General features: G+C 39.4%; 1 protein-coding gene across 3 annotated transcripts in view; it reads left to right on the top strand.

Annotated features, from left to right (window-relative positions):
• Window positions 1-27,930, top strand: part of ERMP1 (endoplasmic reticulum metallopeptidase 1) — a 58,284-nt gene that overhangs the window by 2,337 nt on the left and 28,017 nt on the right. For 2 of the 3 annotated variants that reach the window (XM_024996124.2, XM_024996126.2), the window contains exons 3-7: window positions 3,394-3,521; window positions 4,151-4,256; window positions 24,043-24,189; window positions 24,865-24,957; window positions 27,330-27,542. In XM_024996124.2, the coding sequence (XP_024851892.1) occupies window positions 3,394-3,521; window positions 4,151-4,256; window positions 24,043-24,189; window positions 24,865-24,957; window positions 27,330-27,542 (687 nt within the window). The remainder of the gene's footprint in view (window positions 1-3,393; window positions 3,522-4,150; window positions 4,257-24,042; window positions 24,190-24,864; window positions 24,958-27,329; window positions 27,543-27,930) is intronic. The other variant, XM_024996125.2, reaches the window with a different exon arrangement.

Consider the following 27,930-nt stretch of genomic DNA (forward strand, 5'->3'; position numbering starts at 1 on the left):
TCAAGTGTTTACTCAGCTAGGTGTTGTGCTAGGCTCTGGGAATGTGGGATAAAGGAACAGTCTTGGCCTTTATGGGACGTGTAATTGGAGACTCATTCTCCTAGCAGTTTCTTTCAACCTGTTACGTGAGAATTTTGATCCATCGGGGATGCCATACTCTTAGAGCACGTTAATTATTAATCCATAAATCTTGCCCTGAAAATAGTTTACCAAAATAGAGTACTTGATGTTTAGGACACGGCCTGAAACAATAAATATTTGTTGAATGAATATCTCCTAAATTCAACTTCAGTTTTTTAAAGCAAGATTCCTCAGAGAAAGGTTTTCAGTAGCTAGGGAATGTACATAGGGAAGAATAGAAAATAGCATTTTACAGTGAGATGGCATCTGGTTCAGTCCCCTCATTTGACATAGGAATACACTTAGCTGACTACCACTGATCTGAGACAGGGCCTGGACCTGGGTTTCCTGGCTAGTCGGTTCTTTTAGCTGTATTTGAAAGAAAGGAGAGTATTAGGATGTAGTTAATGTTCCATTTGGCAAACTACTTAACCTCTTCTTTCCTCAGTTTCTGATCAGAAAAATAGAGAGATAATAGTACTTTCTTAATGGCATTGCTTAGAGGATTAAGTGAGGATTAAATATGAGTGAAACAGTAGACTAGCAACTGGCATGAAAAATCCTTTTTTTTGTTATTAGTATTTATTTAATATTAAGTTCTTCCAGAATGCTTAAACTTAAACCAGGCCCAATGTAGACATGCAGAGTTATACAAAGTCTAAAATAAAATTTATCTGCTTGATAAAATTTTTTATACTAGGATATCTTTAGTGGGAAATCTTGCCAATTGCATTTAGAATGTAACATGCTTTTTCAAAAATCAGCATGCACTCATGTTTTTTTTACAAAGTCAAAAATACCTTTTGTGTTGGGGAAATTAGTTGTCTTTTATGTCCAGTTCAAACCGGTAATAAGCATCACCTTTTGCCTACTGTTTTGATGCTTAAAATCTAGGAAGGAACAAATTAACACCATGGTTATTTAAGAGCATTATGTAAGAAAGTTGTGTCTACAAGTGTCAGAAACAGTGCTAAATGTTAGAAATCATATATGGAGTCTGGGCATAAGGATGGGATTATTTGGTTACTGGAACCCATTTTTAACTAAAATTTTATAAGGATACCCATGCCAACAATCTCAGGGAAATTTCTGTCATTAATAAATTGTTAAAGATGGTTTTAAAGACATTTATAAAATAGACTATCACCTAAATTTTTTTAGTGGATGAACAAATTGAAGCATGAGTATTTTTTAAGAGTGCTTCTCAGCAAGAGATCTGAAACTTAGGAACTGATATCAGTTAGGAGTAGTGTTACCCACAGAAAGGCCTTAAATACCTTCTTGGGTTTGCACGGTTCCAGGCTATTATTCTGGAGGTGGCTTCAGTTTCAATGATAATTCTAAATGGAAAGGGATGTTGGTTAAGGATACAGCCCTTTTGACACTGTCCTCTAACTTTCCTTCTCTTTCTTAAAGATGTCTGACCCTTCTCTAGGTTTGTTCTCAGACACCAGAGCTATTAAAATAGATGATAAAAGTACAGTTTAACTTTTAATCCACCCTACAGAGATATATATCTTTCAACTTCCATTTGTCTTCTTTTGAATAAAGAAAAATTTTACTGCTTTTTATTTTAAAGTAACTCAGAGTCTCAAAGTTAAAGACCATTTATTTCATTTGGTTCTTGAAAGATGGCACTTTTTATTGATAGCTACCTGTATTTCCTGCTCGATAGTATTGAGGTAATTATTACTTTGTTTCACTTTGATTAAATTACAGTCCAGTAATCACTACTAAGACAAGTATAGCTAACAGGTAGTTTCTTCTCAAGCAGGAATGAGGTCTTGAATTTAATAGCACCAGAACAAACACTTTAGCTGGCTGCAGAGCAGTCCATAAATGTGTAGAGAAAAGAAGGGAAAACCGACACTGAACGCCTATCACGCATACTAGACACTCTGCGTTACTTTGTCATCCTCACAGCACATCTGTGAGTAGGTGTCGTCAATTTGCCCTTCAGTCCAGGAAGGAGAAAAGGGGCAGAGCTAGAATTGACATCCATGTCTTTCTTACTCCAAAACCTACACTAATCTCTGTAGCACCCTGCCTCCCAGCATGTAAACCCAGAAATGCTGTTGCCTGGGTTATTACTGTGCCTATTTACTTTGATTATTCTTTAAACTTTTCATTATGGAAAATTTCAAGTGTATACACAATGAATAGTTTAATGAACCTGAGTGTACCTATCACCCAGCTTCAACAGTTCAATCTTGTTTTTTCTGTACTCCCCCACCCCCTCCCCTTGACTATTTTGAAGCAGATCTCAGGTATATCAGTTCCTCTGTAGATATTTTGGGCTGTATCATTGAAAGATAAGAACTCTTTTTTTGACATGCTTATAATACCATGAATTACCTCACTAAAGAACTCAGTAGTAATTCCTTGATACCAGCAAATTGGAATAGGAAATGGCAACCGACTCCCATATTCTTGCCTGGAAAATCCCATGGATAGAGGAGCCTGGCAGGCTTACAGTCCATGGGGTCACACAGAGTCAGACATGACTGAGCATGCTAACGACATCAGCTAATATCCAGTTAGTTCCTTTAATTACCTCTTACGGTACTTTTAAAAGTGTCTAAGTACAAAAGTCACCTTTATAGTCATGTTTAATACCTAAAGTTTCTGAATCAAGAGGTTAAGTGATTTGATAAGGTCCTCTGTTTTATCAGTTCTTAGACCTGGGATATTATTAATACTTTGGTCATTAACCCCCTTTCCTGTTTCTTATTAGGTGTCTTCTTTATATTTTTCCATCACACGATCCCCTTGGAGAAACTTTTAATATAATGCTACACTATCCAAACTGACCCCTCTAAATGTGGAATGATCTGCAGCTTTTATGATTTTTGGCAGAAAAACTAGCAGGAAAGGAGTGGGTGGCAGTTGGAGATGACATAGGAAACCAGAAGTGAAGATACTACAGAGGATATGAATAAGGATAAATTAAATTGCTTTTGGTGATGAGAATGCCAGTGTTCAGTATTGCTTTAGGTCCCCTCTAGTTGATTAGTTAACAAATACTAACTGAGCAACCGCTGTGGGACCAGGCGCAGTTGGAGTTACTGAGAGTAAGTCAGTGAGCAAACCAAAGATCCCTGTCCTCCTGGAGGTCACTGCTGGCAGGTGCAGTTATTACCTGATGATGCCAGAGCGGTGCTACTGCAGATGTTCTGATGCTGCCTTGGTAGGAAAACTCCTTTTCTTGCCATGATGGTTTGTGCTATAAAGGTTTTAAAATCTGAGAAGCAAATCTGTTTTTCTGATTTAAAGGTGCCAGCGATGACGCAGTTAGCTGTTCAGTGATGCTGGAAGTCCTTCGTGTCTTGTCGACATCTTCAGAAGCCTTACATCATGCGGTGATATTTCTCTTTAATGGTGCTGAGGAGAACGTCTTGCAAGTGAGCTTTTACTATTTTAAAGACTAGGCTTGAGTAATAGTGACAATGAGAATAATAATAATAGCTAACCCATGGGTTTTGATGGAGTAGTATAAAATGACATGTGAAAGAAATACTGTACTAGGCAGTACTTTAAAAAAAATCGATAGCCACTTATGTATTCATGCTTAATTTTGAAAACTCAGGACAGATCATCTTGTCAGTGTTTAATTCATTAAAGGGCTCTCTGATGGCGTAATTGTTTGCCTCAGGTTTTCTAGAGTTTCAGAGATGCTTTGAGGCAGGCATATGTCATGAGTGCCCAACCATAGGAATAGTGCCTTCTTTTGTTTTGTGCTTTCTTTTGCACAGGCTCACACTTAACTAAAGATGCTATTTGGCTTCACTCGTGGGAATGAGGCCGCCTTCTGTGACGAGTGACTTTCCACTGAGCAAACTGCACACGGCCGTTAGTCAGAGGGACAGAAACAGAGGAAGTCTTTCGATCCTGCCTTTGAAAAAAATGATTGTGCTTTTTTTTTCCTTTTTCTTTGCCTCATCAGCGTAGACGTTCCATCTTTTAAAAAAGCAACATAAAGACTTCAGTGATATTAGATTGTTTACCCAGTATTTGTTTTCTTCTCATTCAGGCCAGTCATGGTTTTATTACCCAGCACCCCTGGGCCAGCCTAGTCCGTGCATTTATTAACTTGGAGGCAGCAGGTGTAGGAGGGAAAGAACTTGTATTCCAAACAGGTACGTGAGGCTATGCATTGTATATTGTAATGCAATTTGTGTTTTTATAGAAGTGGAGAATTTCTGAATGTAAATAATCTAATGAAATGAACCTTCTTTTTAAAGCATGAGATAGTTTTAGCTTGTCTTTTTAAAGTTTTTAACAAAATAATATTTAATGTTGTAAAAATCCGGTAAATCATACTAGAGTTCAGAGCTCAGATTTGTTTAGTTAGGAGATACTGAAATCTGCTGTTGGTAGTTTCATGCTATTATTTTTCTGCTCTGTTAGAAGTGTGTGTAATGCATTTTAGTGAGAGATGTTGCATTTGTTAGAAACTTAATAATGAACACTGTCTTTAGGCATGAGGTGGGCTAAGGGAAGTGAGTAAGGTGATATGGGAACTTTCTAAATATTTTTAGCACTTTTCACAGACATGGTATTGTTTAAGTTATAAAAATATGCTAAGTGTGTCTTCATAACCTAAACAATACACATTTTAATATTCTCCATCCAACTTTAGATTTTTTCCACTCAAATGTATATTTTAACTTCAGTTAAACCTTTGAGAATCTCAAAGTTACGTGGTCAGAAGCAAGGTTCTCCCTTCTTTTCAACTCATAGCTTTCTGCTTACTCTTCATCTGAATAGTGAGAAGAAGCTGCTATGTAATGTCTGTGGGGGTAAGTGGATGACTCACTATTATTCATTTCCCTCTAATTCTTGGATATTGGTCAGGATAGGAGAAACACTTGATATAATAACTACCAGATCAAAAAGCAGCAGGAGAACATTCTGTAAGCAGAGAGGACACTGTGTCTTTCTTTTCTCTGAAAATATCTGGACCACACATGGGCAGGAGTGTGTCTTTTTATAGTTTCTCTCCTGGAAGTATACTATAAGTACCTTCACATCCATGCTTTGTTTGTTTATTTTTGGCTGTGGTGGGCCTTCATGGATGCATGCAGGCGAGCAGGGGCCACTCTTCACTGCTGTGCGCGGGCTTCTCATTGTTTTGGCTTCTCATTGCAGAGCACGGGCCCTAGGTGAACGGGCTTCAGTAGTTGCAGCGTGCGGGCTCCGTAGTTGTAGCTCGTGGGCTTAGTTGCTCCACGGCATGTGAAGTCTTCCAACACCAAGGATCAAACCTGTGTCCCTTGTATTGGCAGGTGGATTCTTATCTACTATTCCAACAGGGAAGTGCCACACGCATTCTTTTTAATTTTTTATCACAGGACCCTGCCCCTGAACTTCTGTAACCCAGAGAAGAACCAGTTTTAAGGTTTAGTCTGTGCCTTTCCTGAATTTTTTCTGTGCATATGTATTAATTCATGCATACATATTCTGTGTGTATATATTAATATATCTTTCATACATATAATCCAGAGAAGTTAAAACACATTTACCTAACTCCTGGGTATATATCCAAAAAAAAAAAACCCCCAAACCCCGTTAATTCAAGCATACATGCAGTGTGATGTTTCTAGCAGCATTATTTACAATTGCCAAGATATGGAGGCAACTTGTGTCATCAACAGATGAATAGATAAGTGTGTGTGTGTGTGTGTGTGTGTGTGTGTGTATGTACAGTGAAATACTATTCGGCCATACAAAAGAATGAAATTTTGCCATTTTCAGCAATGTGGATGGACTTGGAGGATATTGTGCAAAGTGAAATAAGACAAAGACAGATACTGTGTGATATCACTTATATGTGAAATCTAAAAAATACAACAAACTAGTGAATATAACAAAGCAGGAGCAGACTCACAGAGCAAAACTAGCAGTTACCAGTGGTGGGGGGCACTCTACAGAGGTGAGGGAGGAAGAGGTACAAACTGTTGAGGGTAGGACAGGCTCAGGGATGCATTGAACAACATGGGGAATATTGCCCATACTTTGCAGTAACTTAGATGCAGTACCCTTTAAAAATTGTGTTCAAAAATTTTAAAAAAAGAGACACATTAACCTAGGGTTAGTGAGAGCAAGACACAAGTCATTTCATTTATTTCTTTACATTTATTGAGTACTCACTTTACTGGTTTAATTTATAGTCCATGCTCTTTCTACTAAATGCAGACAGTTAAGCTCAAGAATCCTACAGTTTACATTTTAGATATATTGGCATTATTATGTTAATAACAGTCACCACTGGATGGTGGGCATTGCTGATGGAGCTGTGGTGTGAGTGACTAGAGGGGAGGATGGGGCAGACTGTGAAAAGCCAATTTGAATTCTCCATTGCTTCATAAACTTAAAACCAGAGTTGCCATTGCAGCTTTACTTATACTCTTTATAGTTTTCTGTATTGTTTACATTTTTGCATTTCATATGGGCTTCCCTGATAGCCCAGCTGGTAAACAATCCGCTTGCTATGCAGGAAACCCTAGTTCGATTCCTGGGTCAGGAAGTTCTCCTGGAGAAGGGATAGGCTACCCACTCCAGTATTCTTGACTGGGAAATCCCATGGAGGGAGAGGCCTGGTAGGCTACAGTCCATGGGGTCACAAAGAGTTGGACACGACTGAGTGACTTCACTCACTCACTCACCCATTCCAGTATTCTTGGGCTTCCCTGGTGATTCAGATAGTAAAGAATTCACCTGCAATGTGAGAGACCTGGGTTCGTTCCCTGGGTTGGGAAGATCCCCTGGAGAAGGGCATGGCAACCCACTCCAGTATTCTTGCCTGGAGAATCCCCACGGACAGAGGAGCCTAGTGGGATATAGCCCATGGGATCGGGAAGAGTTGGATACAACTGAGTGACTAAGCACAGCACATGATTAGTAATAAAACAAAAAACAGACTTGTTACTAGTTAGCAATATATATGGCTTAGTGAGTAAAGAATCTACCTATAGTGCAGGAGACAGAGGAGTCGTGGGTTCAGTCCCTGGGTCGGGAAGATTCCCTGGAATAGGAAATGGTACCCAGTCCAGTATTCTTGCCTGAAAATCCAGTGGACAGAGGAGCAATATATATACAGCTTAAGTGTTTTACTTACTCTAGAATAAAATTGCCATATTTCAAAATTAATTTTCTTTGTGAAGGGGCATTCTACAAAAGATTTGTAAAGAATGTTTTTCCCTTTTCTTTGAGTCTTTGTATGCTGTTTTCCCTCTAGATTTTGGTAGTTTATCCTTGTGGCTAAATGCTCTACCCCAAAGCTTTCTGGGCATTTTCGGATGGTCTAATACCTTTCTCAGTATATCTCTCACTTCCCAATGTTCTTGCTACAAAACACTAGCTTTCTCATGGGCATTGCTTTCAGAAAGCTAGTTAGTGTTGCTTCCGTGTCTGAAGAGGCAGGAGGAGGCCTCCTGGGTCTGGAGTCCTGGGGATCACTGCCAGACCAGTCCGTCCTCGGCTTCTGCGGCAGGCGCTTTTATCCTGAACGGTAGTGTTTGTCCTGCCTGGGAATGTTTCAGTTAAAACAGTTTGTACTCTGTAGTGTCCTGTTGTCGCTTCAGAGAGACATTCATTTGGGGAGGTTTTAGTGACTAGAATAATCACTACTACTTAATTTTTTTAAAAAGGGCCAGAATGCATGAAAGAATGGCATAATTTATCAGACTGATGATATATATCATGAGTCAAGGCTTAATTTAATAGATTTGAAGGTGTTACAAAATTCATTGTTTAAAATTTTAAAGTGATTAAACCAGTAATATATGTTCCTTGTAAAGAAATTATACGCTACCAACCTTGAGTAGAAGGAAGCCCATAAACAACGGGGTCAATGAAATCTTTTTTTTTCCCTCTTATGAAAAATATCCATGACCCTGTAATGTTAACAACCCAGAGCAAACTATTGCTATAGTTTAGTCCCTATCCTTCTGGGATTTTTTTTTAATTCATCTCTATATAAATATATAAAATATATACTATATGTAATCTTGAATTTGACTTGAACAAGTCTTTATTGAATTTGTTACAATATGGCTTCTGTTTTATGTTTGATATTTTTTGTCTGTGAGGTATGTGGGATCTTAGCACCCTGACCAGGGATCAAACCCAGACCCTCTGCATTGGAAGGTGAAGTCTTCACCACTGGACCATCAGGGAAGTCCCCAGTAGTTTTTAGGTATATTCACAGAGTTGTACAGTCATCACTACAATCAATTTCAGAATCTTTTCATCTCCCACCCTTTGGGGTGATAACCCCAAAGAGAAACCCCATACTCATGAGTGGTCTGGCTTCTTTCACTTCTTACAGTATTCTTTGATGCTCATGCATGTTGTAGTGTGTATCAGTACTTCATCCTCTTTTAAAAATTATTATTACTGTTATTTTTTGGCCACACCACATGGCTTGCAGGGATCTTAGTTCACCAACCAGGGATTGAACCTGCACATTTGGCAATGAAGACGTGGAGTCCTGACCTCTGGACCACAAGGGCATTCTTCATTCTTTTTTATGGCTAGATTATATTCCATGTAGGAATATCCTGCATTTCATTGATCCAGTCATCAGTTGATGGACATTTGGGTTGTTTCCACTTTTATGCCATTATGAATAATGCTGCTGTGAGCATTTGTGTGTAGTTCTCTGTGTGGACATGTATTTTTATTTCTTTTGAGTGGATTCCTAAGAATGGAATTACAGGGTTATATGACAAGTTTATGTTCTAACTTTTTGAGAAACTGTTAAACTAAGTTTTATTTTAGAAGAAATGTAAATTCAAATAACAGTAAGAACTTTTTAATAATTAGTTTTGCAAAAGGTAAGTAGAATGATAATGCCCAATTCTGATGAATAGAGAGTAACAGGCATTTTTATACACTATTGCTAGAAGTATAGATTGGTGCAGTTTTGGGGCAGTTTGGCCATATATATCACTTTAAAAAATGTACAGATCCTTCTTCTAGCAGGTCGCCTTGTAGGAATTTATTCTGTGGAAATAGTTGTACACAGATGCATAGATCTAAGTCCTGCATAGTCTTTTTGATTTTTTTTCTTTTTTTATAAGAATGAAAAATTGAAAACACCTTTCAGGTCCATGCATAAGAGACTGTTTATATTAATGGTGAGTTTATTGACATTGAGATCTGCCTTCCCTTATTATCACACATGTGGATAACTTTTGCTTTAAGAAAGATGGGGCTCATTCTTTAAGAAGAAATTAATGCACAAGAAACTGGGAGCATCGTGGGATTTAGATGATGGTAGGAGAAAGACTATAAGGTGAAAATATTTCTCTATGAGATAATTAAGATAAGAGCTTTCTGGGGGAGGCAGGGTAGGTGGTGATAAAGAGCACAGGCTCTATAGTCTGCTGATCCAAGTTCAAATCTCAGTGCTGTACCATTGTAACCTTGGACAAGTCACTCAACCACTCCATACTTCAGTTCCTTATCTGTAAAATTGGGCTAGTATTGGTGTGTACTTTTAGGATGAATAACTACTTGCTAAAAACCTCAAGTCTGTAATTTCTTGTGGAAGAGCTCCCTTTGCCTTTTTTATATCACAGAAACTATCTTAGCATGGAGCTCATCTGTCTTCCCCATCCCAGTCTCTCCAGTTTTCCCTTTTACACCATCACTGGACCTGTCTGTGGCCTGTAGGCCTCCATGGACAATCAATGAGAGCCTAGGGTAGAGCTGGAGCACTGCTGTACAGCCATGGCATCTGTAAAGGGTCAAAGGCCAGGTAGCAGCTACTCAAAACCTTTTCCTATTGATGGATCTTATGGTTTTCTCAAGTATTTTTTATTGTACAGTGCATAAATTGAACTTTTATCTTTAGGTGTCTATTTCATCATTGATTGGTTGATTGGCTGTATTGGGTCTTAGTTGTGGCAGACAGGATCTTCTGTTACTGTGTGCGGGCTTAGATGCTCCGTGGCATGTGGGATCTTAGTTCCCTGACCAGGGATTGAACCTGAGTCCCCGGAATTGGAAGGTGGATTCTTAACCACTGGACCATTAGGAAAGCCCCTATGTCATGTTTTATTATAAGCTAAGAAAAGTGCACAGCTCTGAATGCTCAGCTTAATGAATTTTTATAGACTGAGTAAGTAATGTAACTAGAACCCAGATCAAGATTGAGAGTATTTTGGTTGCTTCCAGAAGCCTCTGCTGTGGTCCCTTCTCAGTCATTCCTTCCCCAGGATCACCATATTTTAACTTGTTTCTTGGTAGATTTAATCTTGCTTGTGTTTGAACTTTAAATTGACTCATACATAGTGTTTCTTTTGTGTGTGGCTTTTTTTTCTCAGTATTATGTTTGTAAGATTCATCTGTGTTACGTTTAGTTCATTCTTTTTCATTGCCAGATAATACTCCATTCACAAGGATATCCATTGTAGTAGTGATGTTAGATTGTTTCTAGGCTTTGGCTCTTATGAGTGGTCTTATGAACATTCTTAATGAGTGTCTTTCATATACATGTTTGTGTATGCACATTTCTTAGTGAAACTAGAGTCATAAAGTGTGTGTAGTCTCAGCTTTGGTAGATAGTTTTGGTAAATAAATGCCATGCTGAGATGCAAAAATCCTAAAAAAAAAAAATTAGTAAACTGAATCCAGCCATGTATCAATATGTGTATTTATATGTATATGTGTACATACAAAAAAGGTAATGTTTCCAACCAGGTTGAGCTTATTTCAGGAATATAAGATTTTTTCAACTTTCAGGTATACAATATAGTGACCCAGTATTTGCATGTGTTGCAAAATGATCATCAATAAGTCTAGTTAACATCCATTACCATACAGATGCAGATGTTTTTTCCTTACGTTGAGAAGGTTTAAGATGTTTTCTTATCAACTTTGTTAAAATTAAAAAAAATTAACTGGAAGATAATTGCTTGACAGTGTTGTGTTAATTTCTGCTATACAACAACATGAATCAACTGTAAGTGTACATGTACCCCCTCCACGTTGAGCCTGCTTCCCATATTCCGTCCCACCCCTCTCGGTCGTTGTGGGCCGCTGAGCTGAACTCCCGTGTTACACAGCAGCCTCCCGCTAGCTGTTTCACGTATGGCAGTGTATATGTGTTAGTGCTGCTCTCCCTTTATCCTACTCTTTCCTTCCCCTGCTGTGTCCACAAGTCTCTTAGCAGCTTTCAAGTATGCAATACAGTATTATTAAATTTAGTCCCCGTGCTGTACACACATTATGTCCCCGTAACTTACTTATTTTATGACTGGAAGTTTGTGCCTTTTGGCCACCTTCACCTATTTCCCCCACCCCCCTCCCCCCATATTTGACAACCACAGTCTGTCCTCTGTTATCTATGAAGTCCTTTTCTCAGGGGAGGGGTCAGGATTCCATGTGAGATCAAATGGTGTTTATCTTTCTCTTTCTGACTTAACTTCATTTAGGATGGGCTGAATGATATTCCAGTGTGTGTGTGGAAGAAAAAAATTTGCAACTGTATGATAATGAGTGCGTGTGTGTGTATACACATACACACACACTTTCCTTATCCATGCATCTGTTGATGGATGCAGGTTGTTTCCATGTCTTGGCTATTGTAAATAATGCTCCAGTGCATATGGGGGTGCAGATATCTTTTTGAGTTTGTTTTTGTTTTTTTTTTGGATAAACGCCCAGAAGTAGAATCATATAGTTTTTAATTTTTTGAGAAACTTCTATACTGTTTTCCCTAGTGGAAGCACCAATTTACTTTCCCACCAACAATGCACAGGATTCCCATTTCTCCACATCCTTACAAACACTTGTTTCTTATCTTTGTGATAACAGCTGTGCTGACAGGTATGAAGTGATATGTCACTGTGATTTTGATCTGTGTATACCTGATGATTAGAGATGTTGAGCACCATTGAAGTACATCTTAGGCATCTGTTTACCATCGTTAGACAAGTGTCTATTCAAGTCCTGTGCCCATTTTTTAATCAGATTGTTTGGGATTTTTTATTTTGCTCTTAATTTGTATGAATTCTTTATATTTTAGATATTAACCCTTTATCATATATATGGTTTACAAACATTTTCTCTCATTCAGTACACTGCCTTTTCATTTTGTTGATGATTTTCTTTGCTGCGCTGAGGCTTTTTAGTTTGATGTAGCCCTGCTTGTTTATTTTTTGCTTTTGTGGAATCCAAAACAACATCACCAAGACCAATGTCAAGGAGCTCACTACCTATGTTTTCTCCTTAGAATTGTATGATTTCAGTTTTATGTATTCAATCTTTAACCCATTTTGAGTTAACTTTGTGTATAGTATAATACAGTTGTTCATTTCCATTATTCTGTGTGTGGCAGTCCAGTTTTCCCAATACCATTTGTTTCAAACACTGTTCCTTACCCACTGTATATTCTTGGCTCCTTGTTGTAAATTAATTGACCATATATGTATGGAGTTACTTCTGAATTCTCTGTTCTGTTTCACTGATCTGTGTTTCTGTTTTTATGCCAATATCATACTGTTTTCATGACAAGAGCTTTGTCATACAGTTTGCAATCAAGAAGTGTGATGTCTCCAGCTTTATTCTTCTTGCTTAAAGTTGCTTTGGCTATTTGGGGTTTTTTATGGTTCCATACAAATTTTAGGATTGTTCTATTTCTGTGAGAAATGCCATTGGCATTTTGATAGGGATTGCATTGAATCTATGGAGAAGGCAATGGCACCCCACTCCAGTACTCTTGCCTGGAAAATCCCATGGATGGAGGAGCCTGGAAGGCTGCAGTCCATGGAGTCGCTGAGGGTCGGACACGACTGAGCAACTTCACTTTCACTTTCCACTTTCAAGCATTGGAGAAGGAAATGGCAACCCACTCCAGTGTTCTTGCCTGGAGAATCCCAGGGATGGGGGATTCCCTGCCTGGTGGGCTGCCGTCTATGGGGTCGCACAGAGTCGGACATGACTAAAGTGATTTAGCAGCAGCAGCAGCAGCATTGAATCTATAGATTACCTAGTCTAGCATGGATATTTACCAATATTAATACTTCTAATCTGTGTTGTTCAGTTGCAAAGTTGTGTCTGACTCTTTGGGACCCCATGGACTGCAGCACACCAGTCTTCCCTGTCCCTCCTTATCTCCCAGAATTTGCCTAAGTTCATGTCCAGTGAATCAGTGATGGCATCCAACCCATCTCATCTTCTGTTGCCATCTTCTCTTTCTGCTTTCAGTCTTTCCCAGTATCAGGGACTTTTCCAGTGAGTTGGCTGTTTGCATCAGGTGGCCAAAGTATTGGAGCTTCAGCTTTAGCATCAGTCCTTCCAAAGAGTATTCAGGGTTGATTTCCTTTAAGAGTGACTGGTTTGATCTCCTTGCTTTCCAAGGAACTCTCAAGAGTCTTCTCCAGTACCACAGTTCGAAAGCATCTATTTTTCTGTGCTCTGCCTTCTTTATTGTTCGGTTCTCACAGTTGTACTTGACTACTGGAAAGACTGTAGCCTTGCCTATAAGGACCCTGGTTGGTGAAGTGATGTCTTTGCTTTTTAACATATTGTATACGTTTGTCATAGCTTTCCGGCCAAGAAGCAATTTTCTTATAATTTCATTGCTGCAGTCACCATCTGCAGTGATTTTAGATTCCAAGGAGAGGAAATATGTCGCTGCTTCCACCTTTTCCCCTTTATTTGCCATGAAGTGATGGGACCAGATGCCATGATCTTAGTTTTTTTTAATAGAGTTTTAAGTCAGCTTTTTCACTCTCCTCGTTCACCCTCGTTAAGAGACTCTTTTGTTCCTCTTTGCTTTGTGCCATTAAAGTGGTATCATCTACATATCTGAGGTTGTTGATATTTCTCCTGCCAGTCTTGATTCCAGCTTGTAACTCATCCAGCCTGGCATTTTGCATGATGTGCTCTGCATATAACTTAAATAGGGTGACAGTAAACAGCCTTGACATACTCTTTCTCAACCCTGAACCAGTCCATTGTTCGGTATAAGGTTCTAACTTTGATTCTTTTTTTTTTTTGGGCCTCGATCAGAAGGACTTGGGCCCCTAACTTTGATTCTTGACCTGCATACAGGTTTCTCAGGAAACAGGTAAGATGGTCTGGTATTCCTATCTCTTTAAGAATTTTCCAGTTTGTTATGATCCACATGGTCAAAGGTTTTAGTGTAGTCAATAAAGCAGAAGTAGATGGTTTTATTGGAGAAGGCAATGGCACCCCACTCTAGTACTTTAGCCTAGAAAATCCCATGGATGGAGGAGCCTGGTAGGCTGCAGTCCATGGGGTCGCTAGAGTCGGACATGACTGAGCGACATCACTTTCACTTTTCACTTTCATGCATTGGAGAAGGAAATGGCAACCCACTCCAGTGTTCTTGCCTAGAGAATCCCAGGGACGGGGAAGCCTGGTGGGCTGCCGTCTATGGGGTCGCACAGAGTCGGACACGACTGAAGCGACTTAGCAGCAGCAGCAGCAGATGGTTTTAAGGAATTCCCTTGCTTTCTCTATGATCCATCAAATATTGGCAATTTGATCTCTGGTTCCTCTGCCTTTTCTAAACCCAGCTTGAACATCTGGAAGTTCTTGGTTCATGTAATGCTGAAGCCTAGCTTGGAGGATTTTGAGCATAACCTTACTAGCATGGGAGATGAGTGCAGTTGTCCAGTGGTTTGAACATTCTTTAGTGTTGCTTTTCTTGGGAATTGGGATGAGGATCGACCTTTTCTACTCCTGTGGCCACTGCTGTGTTTTCCAGATTTGTTGACATATTGAGTGCAGCACTTTAATAGCATCATCTTTTAGGATTTTAAATATCTCTGCTGGAATTTCGTCTCCTCCAACCTTTATTGACACCAGTGCCTCCTATGTCCCACTTGACTTCACACTCCAGAATGTCTGGCTCTGAATGACAGACTACACCAATGAGGTTATCTGGGTCATTAAGATCTTTTTTGTACAGTTCTGTGTATTCTTTCTGGATATTTTCAATCTCTTCTGCTTCTATTAGGTCTTTACAGTTTCTATCCTTTATTGTGTCCATCTTTGGAAGAAATGTTACTTTGATATTTCCAATTTTCTTGATGAGGTCTCTAGTCTTGCCCTTACTGTTGTTTTCCTCTATTTCTTTGTATTCATTGAAGAAGGCCTTCTTGTCTCTCTTTGCTGTTCTCTGGAACTCTGCATTTAGTTAATTTATGAGCACACAATTTATTCCATTTATTTGTGTTATTTTCAGTTTCTCTCATCAGTGTCTTAAAGTTTTCAGCGTATGTGTCATTCACCTCCTTGGTTAATTTGTTCCTTGGTATTTTATTCTTTTTAATACAATTGGAAATGGGATTGTTCTCTAAATTTCTTTTTCTGATAGCTCACTGGTGTATAGAAATACATCTGGTTTTGTGGAATGATTATATATCCTGAATTTTTACTAATGGTATATGAAGATGGCTTAATATTTAAAAGTCACTCTGTGTAGTTCATCACATTACCACCTCAGCTGAAAATCTCAGTGTAATCATCTCAGTATATAAAGAACAGGGTTTATGTTCCTTCAATAACAGTACATTTATCATATTCAGAAAGTATGATATTAATATAAAACTGTCAGTGAATAAACTGCATATTCAGATTTCTCTTGTTTTGATAACATTTTAGCTGTTTTTAATCTGAGTTCCAATTCAGGATCAAACAGCAGAGATATTTTGATGTATAATAATCATTACATAACATACAAGTAAAAAATATGTGTGAACATAATTATTATAAAGTCAATATACATCTAACTTCAATATGTGAAAGAGGATAGACTCTGGCCACATGCTCCCAGAAGTTTTCCACCTGCCTTTTCTCAAATACTAGGTTGGTGCAGAAGTAACTGTGGCTTCGGACCCTGAATTTTAAATCAGTATAATTAGGCTAAAACACATCTTTATTAATAAAACAGGAACCATCACAGTCAATACATTTTTGCCAACAGGAAATAAAAATAGGAACCATCACAGTACGTTTTTGCCAGTAGGAAATAAGTTTATTCCTATAGCATAAAAATCTGCTCTTTCGAATTCAACAAACTCTTGGAAAGCATTTTCTGTGTCCTCCTGGTTGTGGAAGCATTTTCCCTGCAAAAAGTTGTCGAGATGCTTGAAGAAGTGGTAGTCGGTTGGTAAGAGGTCAGGTGAATATGGCAAATGAGACAAAAGTTCGTAACCCAATTTGTTCAACTTTTGAAGTGTTGGTTGTGCAATGAGTGGACAAGTGATGTGGTGGAGAAGAATTGGGCCTGTTCTGTTGAACAGTGCCAGCTGCAGACATTGCAGTTTTTGGTGTATCTCATCAATTTGCTGAGCATACTTCTCCGAGGTAATGGTTTTGCTAGGATTCAGAAAACTGTAGTAGATCAGAGAGGCAGCAGACCACCAAACAGTGACCATGACCTATTTTTGATGCAACTTTGGCTTTGGGATGTGCTTCAGAGCTTCATTTTGGTCCAGTCACTGAGCTGGTTGTCTCTGGTAGTATAAAATCCACTTTTTGTTGCATGTCACAATCTGATTGAGAAATTGTTCATTGTTGTTGTATAGAATAAGAGAAGACAACATTTCAAAATGATGTTTTTGATTTGTAGTCAACTCAGTTCAGTTCAGAGAAGGCAGTGGCACCCCACTCCAGTACTCTTGCCTGGAAAATCCATGGATGGAGGAGCCTGGTAGGCTGTAGTCCATGGGGTCGCTAGGAGTTGGACACCACTGAGCGACTTCATTTTGACTTTTCACTTTCATGCATTGGAGAAGGAAATGGCAACCCACTCCAGGATTCTTGCCTGGAGAATCCCAGGGACGGGGGAGCCTGGTGGGCTGCCGTCTATGGGGACGCACAGAGTCGGACATGACTGAAGCGACTTAGGAGCAGCAGTAGCAGCAGTTCAGTTCAGTCTCTCAGTCATGTCCGACTCTTTGTGACCCCATGGACTGTAGCATGCCAGGCCTCCCTGTCCAGAACCAACTTCCAGAGTTTACTCAGACTCATGTCCAATGAGTCCGTGATGCCATCCAACCATCTCATCCTCTTTCATCCCCTTCTTTTCCTGCCTTCAATCTTTCCCAACATCAGAGTCTTTTCCAATGAGTCGGGTATTCGCATTAGGTAGCCAAAGTATTGGAGTGTCAGCTTACCATCAGTCCTTCCAATGAATATTCAGGATTGATTTCCTTTAGGATGGACTGGTTGGATCTCCTTGGAGTCCAAGGGACTCTTCAAGAGTCTTCTCCAACACCACAGTTCAAAAGCATCAATTCTTCGGTGCTCAGCTTTCTTTATAGTCCAACTCTCACATCCATACATGACTACTGGAAAAACCATAGCTTTGACTAGATGGACCTTTGTTGGTAAAGTAATGTCTCTGCTTTTTAATATGTCGTCTAGGTTGGTCATAACTTTTCTTCCAAGGAGCAAGCGTCTTTTAATTTCATGGCTGCAGTCACCATCTGCAGTGATTTTGGAGCCCCCCAAAGTAAACTTTCTCACTGTTTCCATCGTTTTCCCATCTATTTGCCATGAAGTGATGGGACCAGATGCATGATCTTAGTTTTCTGAATGTTGAGCTTTAAGCCAACACTTTAAGCTTTTTCACTCTCCTCTTTCACTTTCATCAAGAGGCTTTTTATTTCTTCTTCACTTTCTGCCATAAGGGTGGTGTCATCTGCATATCCGAGGTTATTGATATTTCTCCTGGCAATCCTGATTCTAGATTGTGCTTCATCCAGCCCAGCGTTTCTCATGATATACTCTGGATAGAAATTAAATAAGCAGGGTGACAATATACAACCTTGACATACTCCTTTCCCTGTTTGGAACCAGTCTGTTGTTCCATGTCCAGTTCTAACTGTTGCTTCCTGATCTGCATACAGATTTATCAGAAGGCAGGTCAGGTGGTCTTGTATTCCCATCTCTTTAAGAATTTTCCAGTTTGTGGTGATCCACGCGGTCAAAGGCTTTGGCATAGTCAATAAAGCAGAAATAGATGCGGTCAACTCATGAGGCACCCAATTACTGACATTTTCCACCTTTCCAATTTGCTTCAAATGCCAAATGACTGTAGAATGGTTGACATTGAGTTCTCGGGCAACTTCTTGTATAGTTATAAGAGGATCAGTTTCAATGATCTTCTCAGATGGTTGTTGTCAACTTCTGATGGCCAGCCACTGTGCTTCTTACTTTCAAGGCTCTCATCTCCTTTGCAAAACTTCTTGACTACCACTGTACTGTACGCTCATTGGCAGTTCCTGAGCCAGATGCGTTGTTGATGTTGTGAGTTGTCTCTGCTGCTTTATGACCCATTTGAAGTCGAATAAGAAAACTGCTCAAATTTGCTTTTTTGTCTAACATCATTTCCATAGTCTAAAATACATATAAAATAAATAGCAAATAATAATTTATTAGCAGTTGACTGGCTACAGTCCAGTCCAGTTCAGTCGCTCAGTCATGTCCGACTCTTTGCGACCTCATGGACTGCAGCATGCCAGGCTTCCCTGTCTGTTACCAACTCCCAGAACTTGCTCAAACTCATGTCCATCGAGTCAGTGATGCCATCTAATCATCTCATCCTCTGTCTTCCTCTTCTCCTCCTGCCTTCAATCTTTCCCAACATTAGAGTCTTTTTCAGTGAGTCAGCTTTTTGCATCAGGTGGCCAAAGTATTGGAGCTTCAGCTTCAGCATCAATCCTTCTAGTGAATATTCTGGGTTGATTTCCTTTAGGATTGATTGGTTTGATCTCCATGCTGTCCAAGGGACTCTGAAGAGTCTTCTCTAGCTCCACAGTTGAATGTATCAATTCTTCCGTGCTCAGCCTTCTTTATGGTCCAACTTTCACATCATATATGACTACTGGGGAAAGCATAGCTTTGACTTTATGGACCTTTGTTGGCAAAGTGATGTCCCTTTTTAATACACTGTCTGGGTTTGCCATGGCTCTTCTTCCAAGGAGCAAGCGTCTTTTTAATTTCCTGGCTGCAGTCACTGTCCACACTGATTTTGGGTCCCAAGAAAATAAAATCTGCCACTGTTTTCACTTTGTCCCCCATCTATTTGCCATGAAGTGATAGGACCAGATGCCATGATCTTTGTTGTTTGAATGTTTAGTTTGAAGCCAGCTTTTTCACTCTCCTTTTTCATCCTCATTAAGAGGCTCTTTAGTTTCTTTTTGTTTTCTGCCATTAGAGTGGTATCTTCTGCATATCTGAGGTTGTTAATATTTCTCCCAGAAGTTTTGATTCCAGCTTGTGATTCATCCAGCCCACCATTTCTCATATTCTCTGCATACAAGTTAAATAAACAGGGCGACAGTATATAGCTTTGACATACTCTGTTCTCAAGTTTGAACCAGTCCATTGTTCCATGTCCAGTTCTGACTGTTGCTTCTTGTCCTTCATACAGGTTTCACAGGTGACAGGTAACGTGTTCTGGTATTCCCATCTCTTGAATTTTTCCAGTTTATTGTGATCCACACAGTCAAAGGCTTTGGCGTAGTGAATGAAGTAGAAGTAGATATCTTTTAGTATTCCCTTGCTTTTTCTATGATCCGCTGGATGTTGCAATTTGATCTCTGGCTCCTCAACCTTTTCTAAATCCAGCTTGTATATCTAGAAGTTCTCAGTTCATGTACTGTTGAAACCCAGCTTGAAGGGTTTGAGCATTACTTTGCTAGCATATGAAATGAGTGCAATTGTGTGGTAGTTTGAACATTCTTTGGCATTGCTCTTCTTGGAATTGGAATGAAAACTGACCTTTGCCAGTCCTGTGGCCACTGCTGAGTTTTCCAAATTTGCTAACTTGGTGAGTGCAGCACGTTAACAGCATCATCTTTTAGGATTTTAATTAGCTCAGTTGGAATTCACCACCTCCAGTAGCTTTATTTGTAGTAATGCTTTCTAAGGCCCACTTGACTTCATACTCCAGGATGTTTGGCTCTATGTGAGTAACCACACCACTGTGTTTATCTGTGTCATTAAGACTTTTTTCGTGTAGTTCTTCTGTTTATTCTTGCCACATCTCTGCTTCTGTTAGGTCCTTGCCATTTCTGTCCTTTATCATGCCCATCTTTGCATGAAATGTTCCCTTGGCATCTCCAGTTTTCTTTACGGGATCTGTAGTCTTCCCCGTTCTGTTGTTTTCCTCTATTTCTTTGCACTGTTCACTTAAGAAGGTTTTTTCATTTCTCCTTGCTATTCTCTGGAATTCTGCATTCAGTTGGGTATATCTTTCCTTTTCTTCTTTGCCTTTCACTTCTCTTCTTCTCTCAGCTCCTTGTAAGACTTCTCCCTTGTGTGTGTGTGTTTATTTCAGTGTTTTTCATGTGTTTTATTTTATGGATTTTATATTATGTTATAACCATTTTAATGCATGACTTGATCCAGTTCAGGCCAATGGCAGCCCCTTCAGCTGGTGCCTGTCCTTTTGACACGTCTCTGACGTGTTTGAGCACTTCCTTTCTGGCACAAGATGTTCCCACTTTTGAGTATTTTCCTAGCCTCAGATTTGGAATTGGGCATATCTCTAGGGAGAACTGGTTCTTTTGGTGGATAATGGTATTCAAAAGCAAAGAGCCTGATGCTGAGTATGTTTTTGTTTATGTTTATCTTGTTTCGGCTTTCTAGGGCCTTTTGAATTCATAGCTTGGTGGTGTTTCCTGTAAGTTTTCAGAAGTTATTGGCCTTAACTTCTTTTACACATTGCTTCTGTTCCCATCCTCCCCTTCCTCTGGGATTCCAGTTACTCATGTTAGACCTTTATATCCTATCCCATATGTCTTATAAGCATTTTTGAGTTTTCTATCCCTGTTTCCTTTTGTGCTTTAATTCTCTGGATCTATCATTTTTCTTCTGCTGTTTTTACCTTTCTTTTTTTTTTTCCTGTTATCTCCAACTTTTATTTATTTTTTTTTAATATAAATTTATTTATTTTACTTGGAGGCCAATTACTTTACAATATTGTATTGGTTTTGCCATACATCAACATGAATCCACCACAGGTGTACACGTGTTCCCCATCCTGAACCCCCCTCCCTCCCTCCTCCCCGTACCATCCCTCTGGGTCATCCCAGTGCACCAGCCCTGAGCATCTTGTATCCTGCATCGAACCTGGACTGGCAATTCATTTCACATATGATATTATACATGTTTCAATGCCATTCTCCCAAATCATCCCACCCTCTCCCTCTCCCACAGAGTCCAAAAGACTGTCCTATACATCTGTGTCTCTTTGCTGTCTCACATACAGGGTTATCGTTACCATCTTTCTAAATTCCATATATATGCGTTAGTATACTGTATTGGTGTTTTTCTTTCTGGCTTACTTCACTCTGTATAATAGGCTCCAGTTTCATCCACCTCATTAGAACTGATTCAAATGTATTCTTTTTAATGGCTGAGTAATACTCCATTGTGTATATGTACCACAGCTTTCTTATCCATTCACCTGCTGATGGACATCTAGGTTGCTTCCATGTCCTGGCTTTTATAAACAGTGCTGCGATGAACATTGGGGTACACGTGTCTCTTTCAATTCTGGTTTCCTTGGTGTGTATGCCCAGTAGTGGGATTGCTGGGTCATAAGGCAGTTCTATTTCCAGTTTTTTTAAGGAATCTCCACACTGTTCTCCATAGTGGCTGTACTAGTTTGCATTCCCACCAACAGTGTAAGAGAGTTCCCTTTTCTCCACATCCTCTCCAGCATTTATTGCTTGTAGACTTTTGGATCACAGCCATTCTGACTGGCGTGAAATGGTACCTCATTGTGGTTTTGATTTGCATTTCTCTGATAATGAGTGATGTTGAGCATCTTTTCATGTGTTTGTTAGCCAGCTGTATGTCTTCTTTGGAGAAATGTCTGTTTAGTTCTTTGGCCCATTTTTTGATTGGGTCATTGGAACAAAATAGAAAGCCTAGAGATAAATCCACGCACCTATGGACACCTTATCTTTGACAAAGGAGGCAAGAATATACAATGGAGAAAAGACAATCTCTTTAACAAGTGGTGCTGGGAAAACTGGTCAACCACTTGTAAAAGAATGAAACTAGAACACTTTCTAACTCCATATACAAAAATAAACTCAAAATGGATTAAAAATCTAAACATAAGACCAGAAACTATAAAACTCCTAGAGGAGAACATAGGCAAAGCACTCTCCGACATACATCACAGCAGGATCCTCTATGACCCACCTCCCAGAATATTGGAAATAAAAGCAAAAATAAACAAATGGGACCTAATTAAACTTAAAAGCTTCTGCACAACAAAGGAAACTATAAGCAAGGTGAAAAGACAGCCTTCAGAATGGGAGAAAATAATAGCAAATGAAGCAACTGCCAAAGAACTAATCTCAAAAATATACAAGCAACTCCTGCAGCTCAATTCCAGAAAAATAAACAGCCCAATCAAAAAATGTTTTTACCTTTGTATTAAGCTGTGTATATATTAAAATTCTTAACAGCAGTTATTATTTTCAGTCCGAGGGTTTCTCTTTGACACATTCTCTGTTAATGGTTTGTGCTTGTTTAGTGATACCCTTGCTGTTATCTGTGTTTTTGAATAATTAATATTTATTTTAAAATTCATGCCTGGTAACTCCAGTATCTGGGTCACCTAGGTATCTGATTCTGTAGCGTTTCTTCACCCCTTCTGTCCTCCACCATTTATGTTTTTTTTTTTTCCTGTAGGAAAGCAAATGATTATCTGGTTATAAAGTTATGAAAATGTTAATATTCTTGGATTCTCTGAAATGGAGTTACTTGATCTGTCAACATCAGATAACTTTTTGCTAAATTTAGTTATAATATACAACCCCTGAATCTCAGTGGATTACAACAGCAAAGGTTTATTTGTTGCTCATGTTACATTCTGGTCCCATGGTTATTGTGTTCCATGTGTCTTATTCATCCTGGGATCCAGGCTGAAGAAGCCCCCATCAGGGACATAGCGATCTCAGGGCCAAAGTTAATGGGAGAGGTGGACCATGTGATGGCTCTTCAGGGTCTGTGTCTCTCCCATTCACAGTCAGTTGGCTGAAGCAGTTCATGTATGTGCTGCTTCCACAGGAGGCATTGTAAGTTATGTGAGAGGGAACAGTGAATAATTGGGACAGTAATGTAATTTATCTTGTTATCTGAAAGAAAAAACTCCTTTATTTGAAAACTGTATATGATGGAGATGTTAATGTGGAATTGTTAATAATGATACAAGTTATGTGTAATAATAAGGAACTTTATGATATGTTCAGTAATTACACAGTTATTAAAATGATCATTTAAAAATTATTTGGCTGCTTTGGGTCTCCGTTGTGGCAGGCAGCATCTTTTCACTGCAACGTGCAGGCTCTCTAGTTGTCGTGTGCAAGCTCAGTTGCCCTGCAGCATGTGGGAGCTCAGTTCCTTGACCAGGAATTGAACCTGCATCTCCTGCATTGAAAGGTGGATTCTTAACCACTGGACCATGATCACTGTAATATCTAAAATAATCATTGTAATAACTAGCAACATAGGAATGTGTTTAGTACAACGTTAAGTGAAAGAGAAATGTAAAGATTATACATACCCTATCAGTACATCTGTGTACACACATACATTTATAAGTCATATATAAGTCGAAGACTTAAAAATGATAATAGTTATCTTTGGATGATGGGCTTGTGAGTAGTTTTTCATTTTTAAACTTAAACTTTTTATAGAGCTGTTATATTATTATTAAAAGCAATTTTGTTGTCCACAAGGTTATTTTTCATTTAAAAGAATCATATGCATTTATCAAAGAAATGTTGGAAAATATAGAAGAGGATTAAAAAAACAAAACTCTTGACCTATCTCCCCAAATCACCATAGTAACTACTTTATGTATGTTAAAAAGTTCCAGATTAACCTCATTGTTGTCATATTTTATTTTAGGTCCTGAAAATCCTTGGTTGGTCCAAGCTTATGTCTCAGCAGCTAAACACCCATTTGCTTCGGTGGTGGCTCAGGAGGTTTTCCAGAGTGGAATCATTCCTTCAGATACTGACTTCCGGATCTACAGGGATTTTGGGAACATTCCAGGTATTGTCAATTGTTATGGACTTTTCTGTGACAATGATTAATTAAAAACAAGTCTTACTTTTTGGAAGTTTGTGGGTAAGCAGCATTTTCTGAGAGCAGATTTTTATGTGAGAACTGTATATACTGACTCACTCAAAAAGAGTTCCTGATAGTCTCCTTTTCTTTTAAACTCCAATTTACTTTAAATGCTTCCTTTTTCTAGAACATGTCATCTTGGCCCACAATGTGACAGAAGAACAGGGGAGAACTGTTAGCACTTCATTCGCAAAAGATGGTGATAGATCCTTCAGGGGTCTTTTTCATCGTTACCTTGCTTCGCCAACTGCCCTGGGGACTTGTACAGCTTATTTAAAGTTAAAATTTGGCTCTGGCCAAATTCTACATCTGGCAAGATGTAGATGGTAAAGTTTTGATGACCTCCCATGCCAGTATTCCTACTCCTTGCTGTGTGACTTGTAATGCCCCAGTCATTACATATTGAATTATGTACCATAGCTATAGGTTCTGTGAGAATTTCATCATTCCTTCATGAATGTGACAAAGCAGTCATGCTACTGCTTTGCTGTCTTTTAGGAATTTAATACATTAAATACATTAAACAAAGAGGCCTTAAATTGAGGTTGATCTTTAAAGTAAAATGACTTTTATTTTGTTTTTTTTTTCTGTATGTCTTAGGAATAGACTTAGCTTTTATTGAGAATGGATACATTTATCACACCAAGTATGACACAGCGGACAGAATTCTAACAGATTCCATTCAGAGAGCAGGTTGGTACTCTGATTTAGACTTTTGATATTAAGATGGAATATTATGGATGACCTGTGAGCCTATAGATACTCTGTGTCCTGTGCATTAAGGAGGCAGTGTATGGTGTGAATGAAGTGGGGCTTTGGAGTTAGATGAGGCTTTGAATTTTAGCCTTGAACTCTAGTTTAGCAGTTAGGAACCTAAGACTATTCATTATGAGGAATTTGAAAGGGAGTTGACTTAGGGTTATGGAAACATTGCTGAGTATTGAGAGTGTAGCCAAAATGGAAGCTGTACATTGGAGGTGGCACAAACACATATTTGGGCAACTTGCCCAGGTATGGAAAAGTTGCATTGATCCAAGGTTGGGTGGTGAGGACAGGTGAGCCAGTTATATAGGACAGGTGTCAGGACGGGAGTTAAAATGCTTTCCGGTGACATCAGTAGTAGTCAGGGGAGGTGAGTCTGAGGCTGAGCCTTCCAAAGAGTTGGGATTTGGCACAGTGGGAAAGAGCCTGTTTGAGTAAGAGCTCTGCATGAGTAGGGCTTGTTTGTGCTGAGGACTGTTAGACTACAGTGTGAATGGAGGTTGCATTTTTCAGACATAGAGGGAAATGAGGCAGAGGTGTATGGAGGTAGAGAAAGCTGTAGATGGCTTTAAAAGTCAGCAAGCGGATGCTATAGGAATAAGAGATCATTAAAGGCCTGCATATGTGAATGAATGATGGTTTAAAATGCTGTCAGTCTGGTGATGCAGTATGGAGTGTATGGGAGACAAGGGGAGAGAGCCAAGAGTCAGGGCTGTTCCAACAGTAATTTTAGTGTGGAATACGAAGACCTAGACTGTAGTGCTGGCAAAAGATAGACATGAAAGCAAGGGTGGAAAACTAGGTACATTTTGAATGAAAACTCAGCAAGACTTGATAGGTTACATAGCAGGGATGAATCAGATGGATGGCAGCAAAGAAGACCTCAGAGGGTAAAGCCTGGCTGGCTGGGGAGAGATGACACCACTGACCATAATTGGACATGGGAAGGTGGCTCTCGCCCAGAGCAGTAGTGAGAAGGGGGAGGAGGCTGTGAACTCTGTCAGATACGAGACAGAGGGTGTCTGTGAACTGACCAGATGAAAATGTAGATATGCCATTAGAGACTGTGGCAGAACTGGGTATCTGGGTTTGGAAATTAAAGGCACAGTCAAAACCACAGAAGTCTGGAGAATGGAAATGGTGTTTGGAAGGGTGAAACAAACCTGAGCTTAGGGGAAGATGCATTTGAAGGCGGCAGGAGAGCTGATGAAAGAAATCCCACAGTGAGACAGTGTGGTGTCTTCAGTGAAAAGAAGAGGAAGTCCAGGACGGAATGAGCATCAGGAAGATATGCCAGCCATTCAAAGCTTCTTACAATTCTTCATTATAGTTCAAACTCAGTCATTGATTGATGTAACAGATACTTATGACGGCCTCTGAGGTGCCAGCTTCTGCCTGACAATGACTCAGCCCGCTCTCCAGCTTCATTGCAAAATACTCTCGCTCCTCATTCTGGACATTTTTCCCCTCCTCAGGGCCTTTATCTACACGGGTCTCTAAACAAAATCTCTCCCCTGTCGTAGCTCCTATCCATCCTTTAGCTAGTTGATTTCTCCAACTCCACTAGTCTCCCTGATATGTTCTTAGGGCACTTTCTCCATACTATTTCTTTTTTTAATTGAGATATTATTGACGTTCCTTATTATTATTTTTTAAAATATTTATTCAGCTGTATCAGGTCTTAGTTGCGGCACACAGGGATCTTTCATTGGGGCATGCAGGCTTCTCCAGTTGTGGGCACAGGCTCCAGAGCATGGGCTCAGTAGAGTAGGCATGAGGACTGAGTTGCCCCATGGCATGTGTGACCTTAGTTCCCTGAACAGGGGTTGAACCTGCATGTCCTGCGTTGCAGGGTGGATTATTAACCGCTGGACCAGCAGGGAAGTCCTTATTAATTCTTAATACATGTGTAATAACTTGTTTGGTGTCAGAGAGCTTCTTGAGGTTCTTGGTTCCCCACTGAATTTCTATGTCAGAGCAGTGTCCGCTACATTAAGTATATATTAAATGAATAGAGACTGAGAAATAGCTGTTGGGTTTGTCACCAGCGAGGGTACAGTTGATCAGGGAGTAGCTATAATAACTAGAAGAGAAAGGATGAAGACCAGGTCACGGAGCTTCAAAGCAGAGAAGAAACAGTGTAGAGGGCATGGACCTTATAAGAGAGATTTATCAAGAAAAACTGGGGCGAACAGTAGGACGGTAGAAAGCTGTTTCTGTTCATAGTCTTTCTAGGTACTCCTTGACTCCAGCAGTGGATGGTTTATTCAACGTTGTTACCTTTCATTTCTTTTTACTAATAGGTGACAACATTTTAGCAGTTCTTAAATATCTAGCTACATCTGATATGTTGGCTTCTTCTTCTAAGTATCAACATGGAAACATGGTCTTCTTTGATGTGCTTGGCCTGTTTGTCATTGCCTACCCGTCTCGTGTTGGCTCAATAATTAACTATATGGTGGTAATGGCTGTTGTTTTATACCTGGGAAGGAAATTACTGCATCCCAAATATAAGAGTAAGTATTTTCCTCTAAAACTACAATACTGGATGGGTATAGAGTTTACCTAAAGTTGTTTGGCACTTTTCTTGTATCTTTCCAAGAAGTTACAAATCTTAAGAAAAATAACATTTGATTTACACTATTGTAAGAAATACAATAAAGGACAGAAATGGTATGGACCTAACAAGAGGTGGCAAGAATACACAGAAGAATTATACAAAAAAGATCTTAATGACCTAGATAACCATGATGGTGTGATCACTCACCTAGAGCCAGATATCCTGGAACTGAAGTCAAGTCGGCTTTAGGAAGCATCACTATGAACAAAGCTAGTGTAAGTGATGGAATTCCAGTTGAGCTATTTCAAATCCTAAAAGATGATGCTGCGAAAGTGCTGCACTCA

This window comes from Bos taurus, chromosome 8, assembly GCF_002263795.3.
Source record: "Bos taurus isolate L1 Dominette 01449 registration number 42190680 breed Hereford chromosome 8, ARS-UCD2.0, whole genome shotgun sequence".
Taxonomy (NCBI): Eukaryota; Metazoa; Chordata; class Mammalia; order Artiodactyla; family Bovidae; genus Bos; species Bos taurus.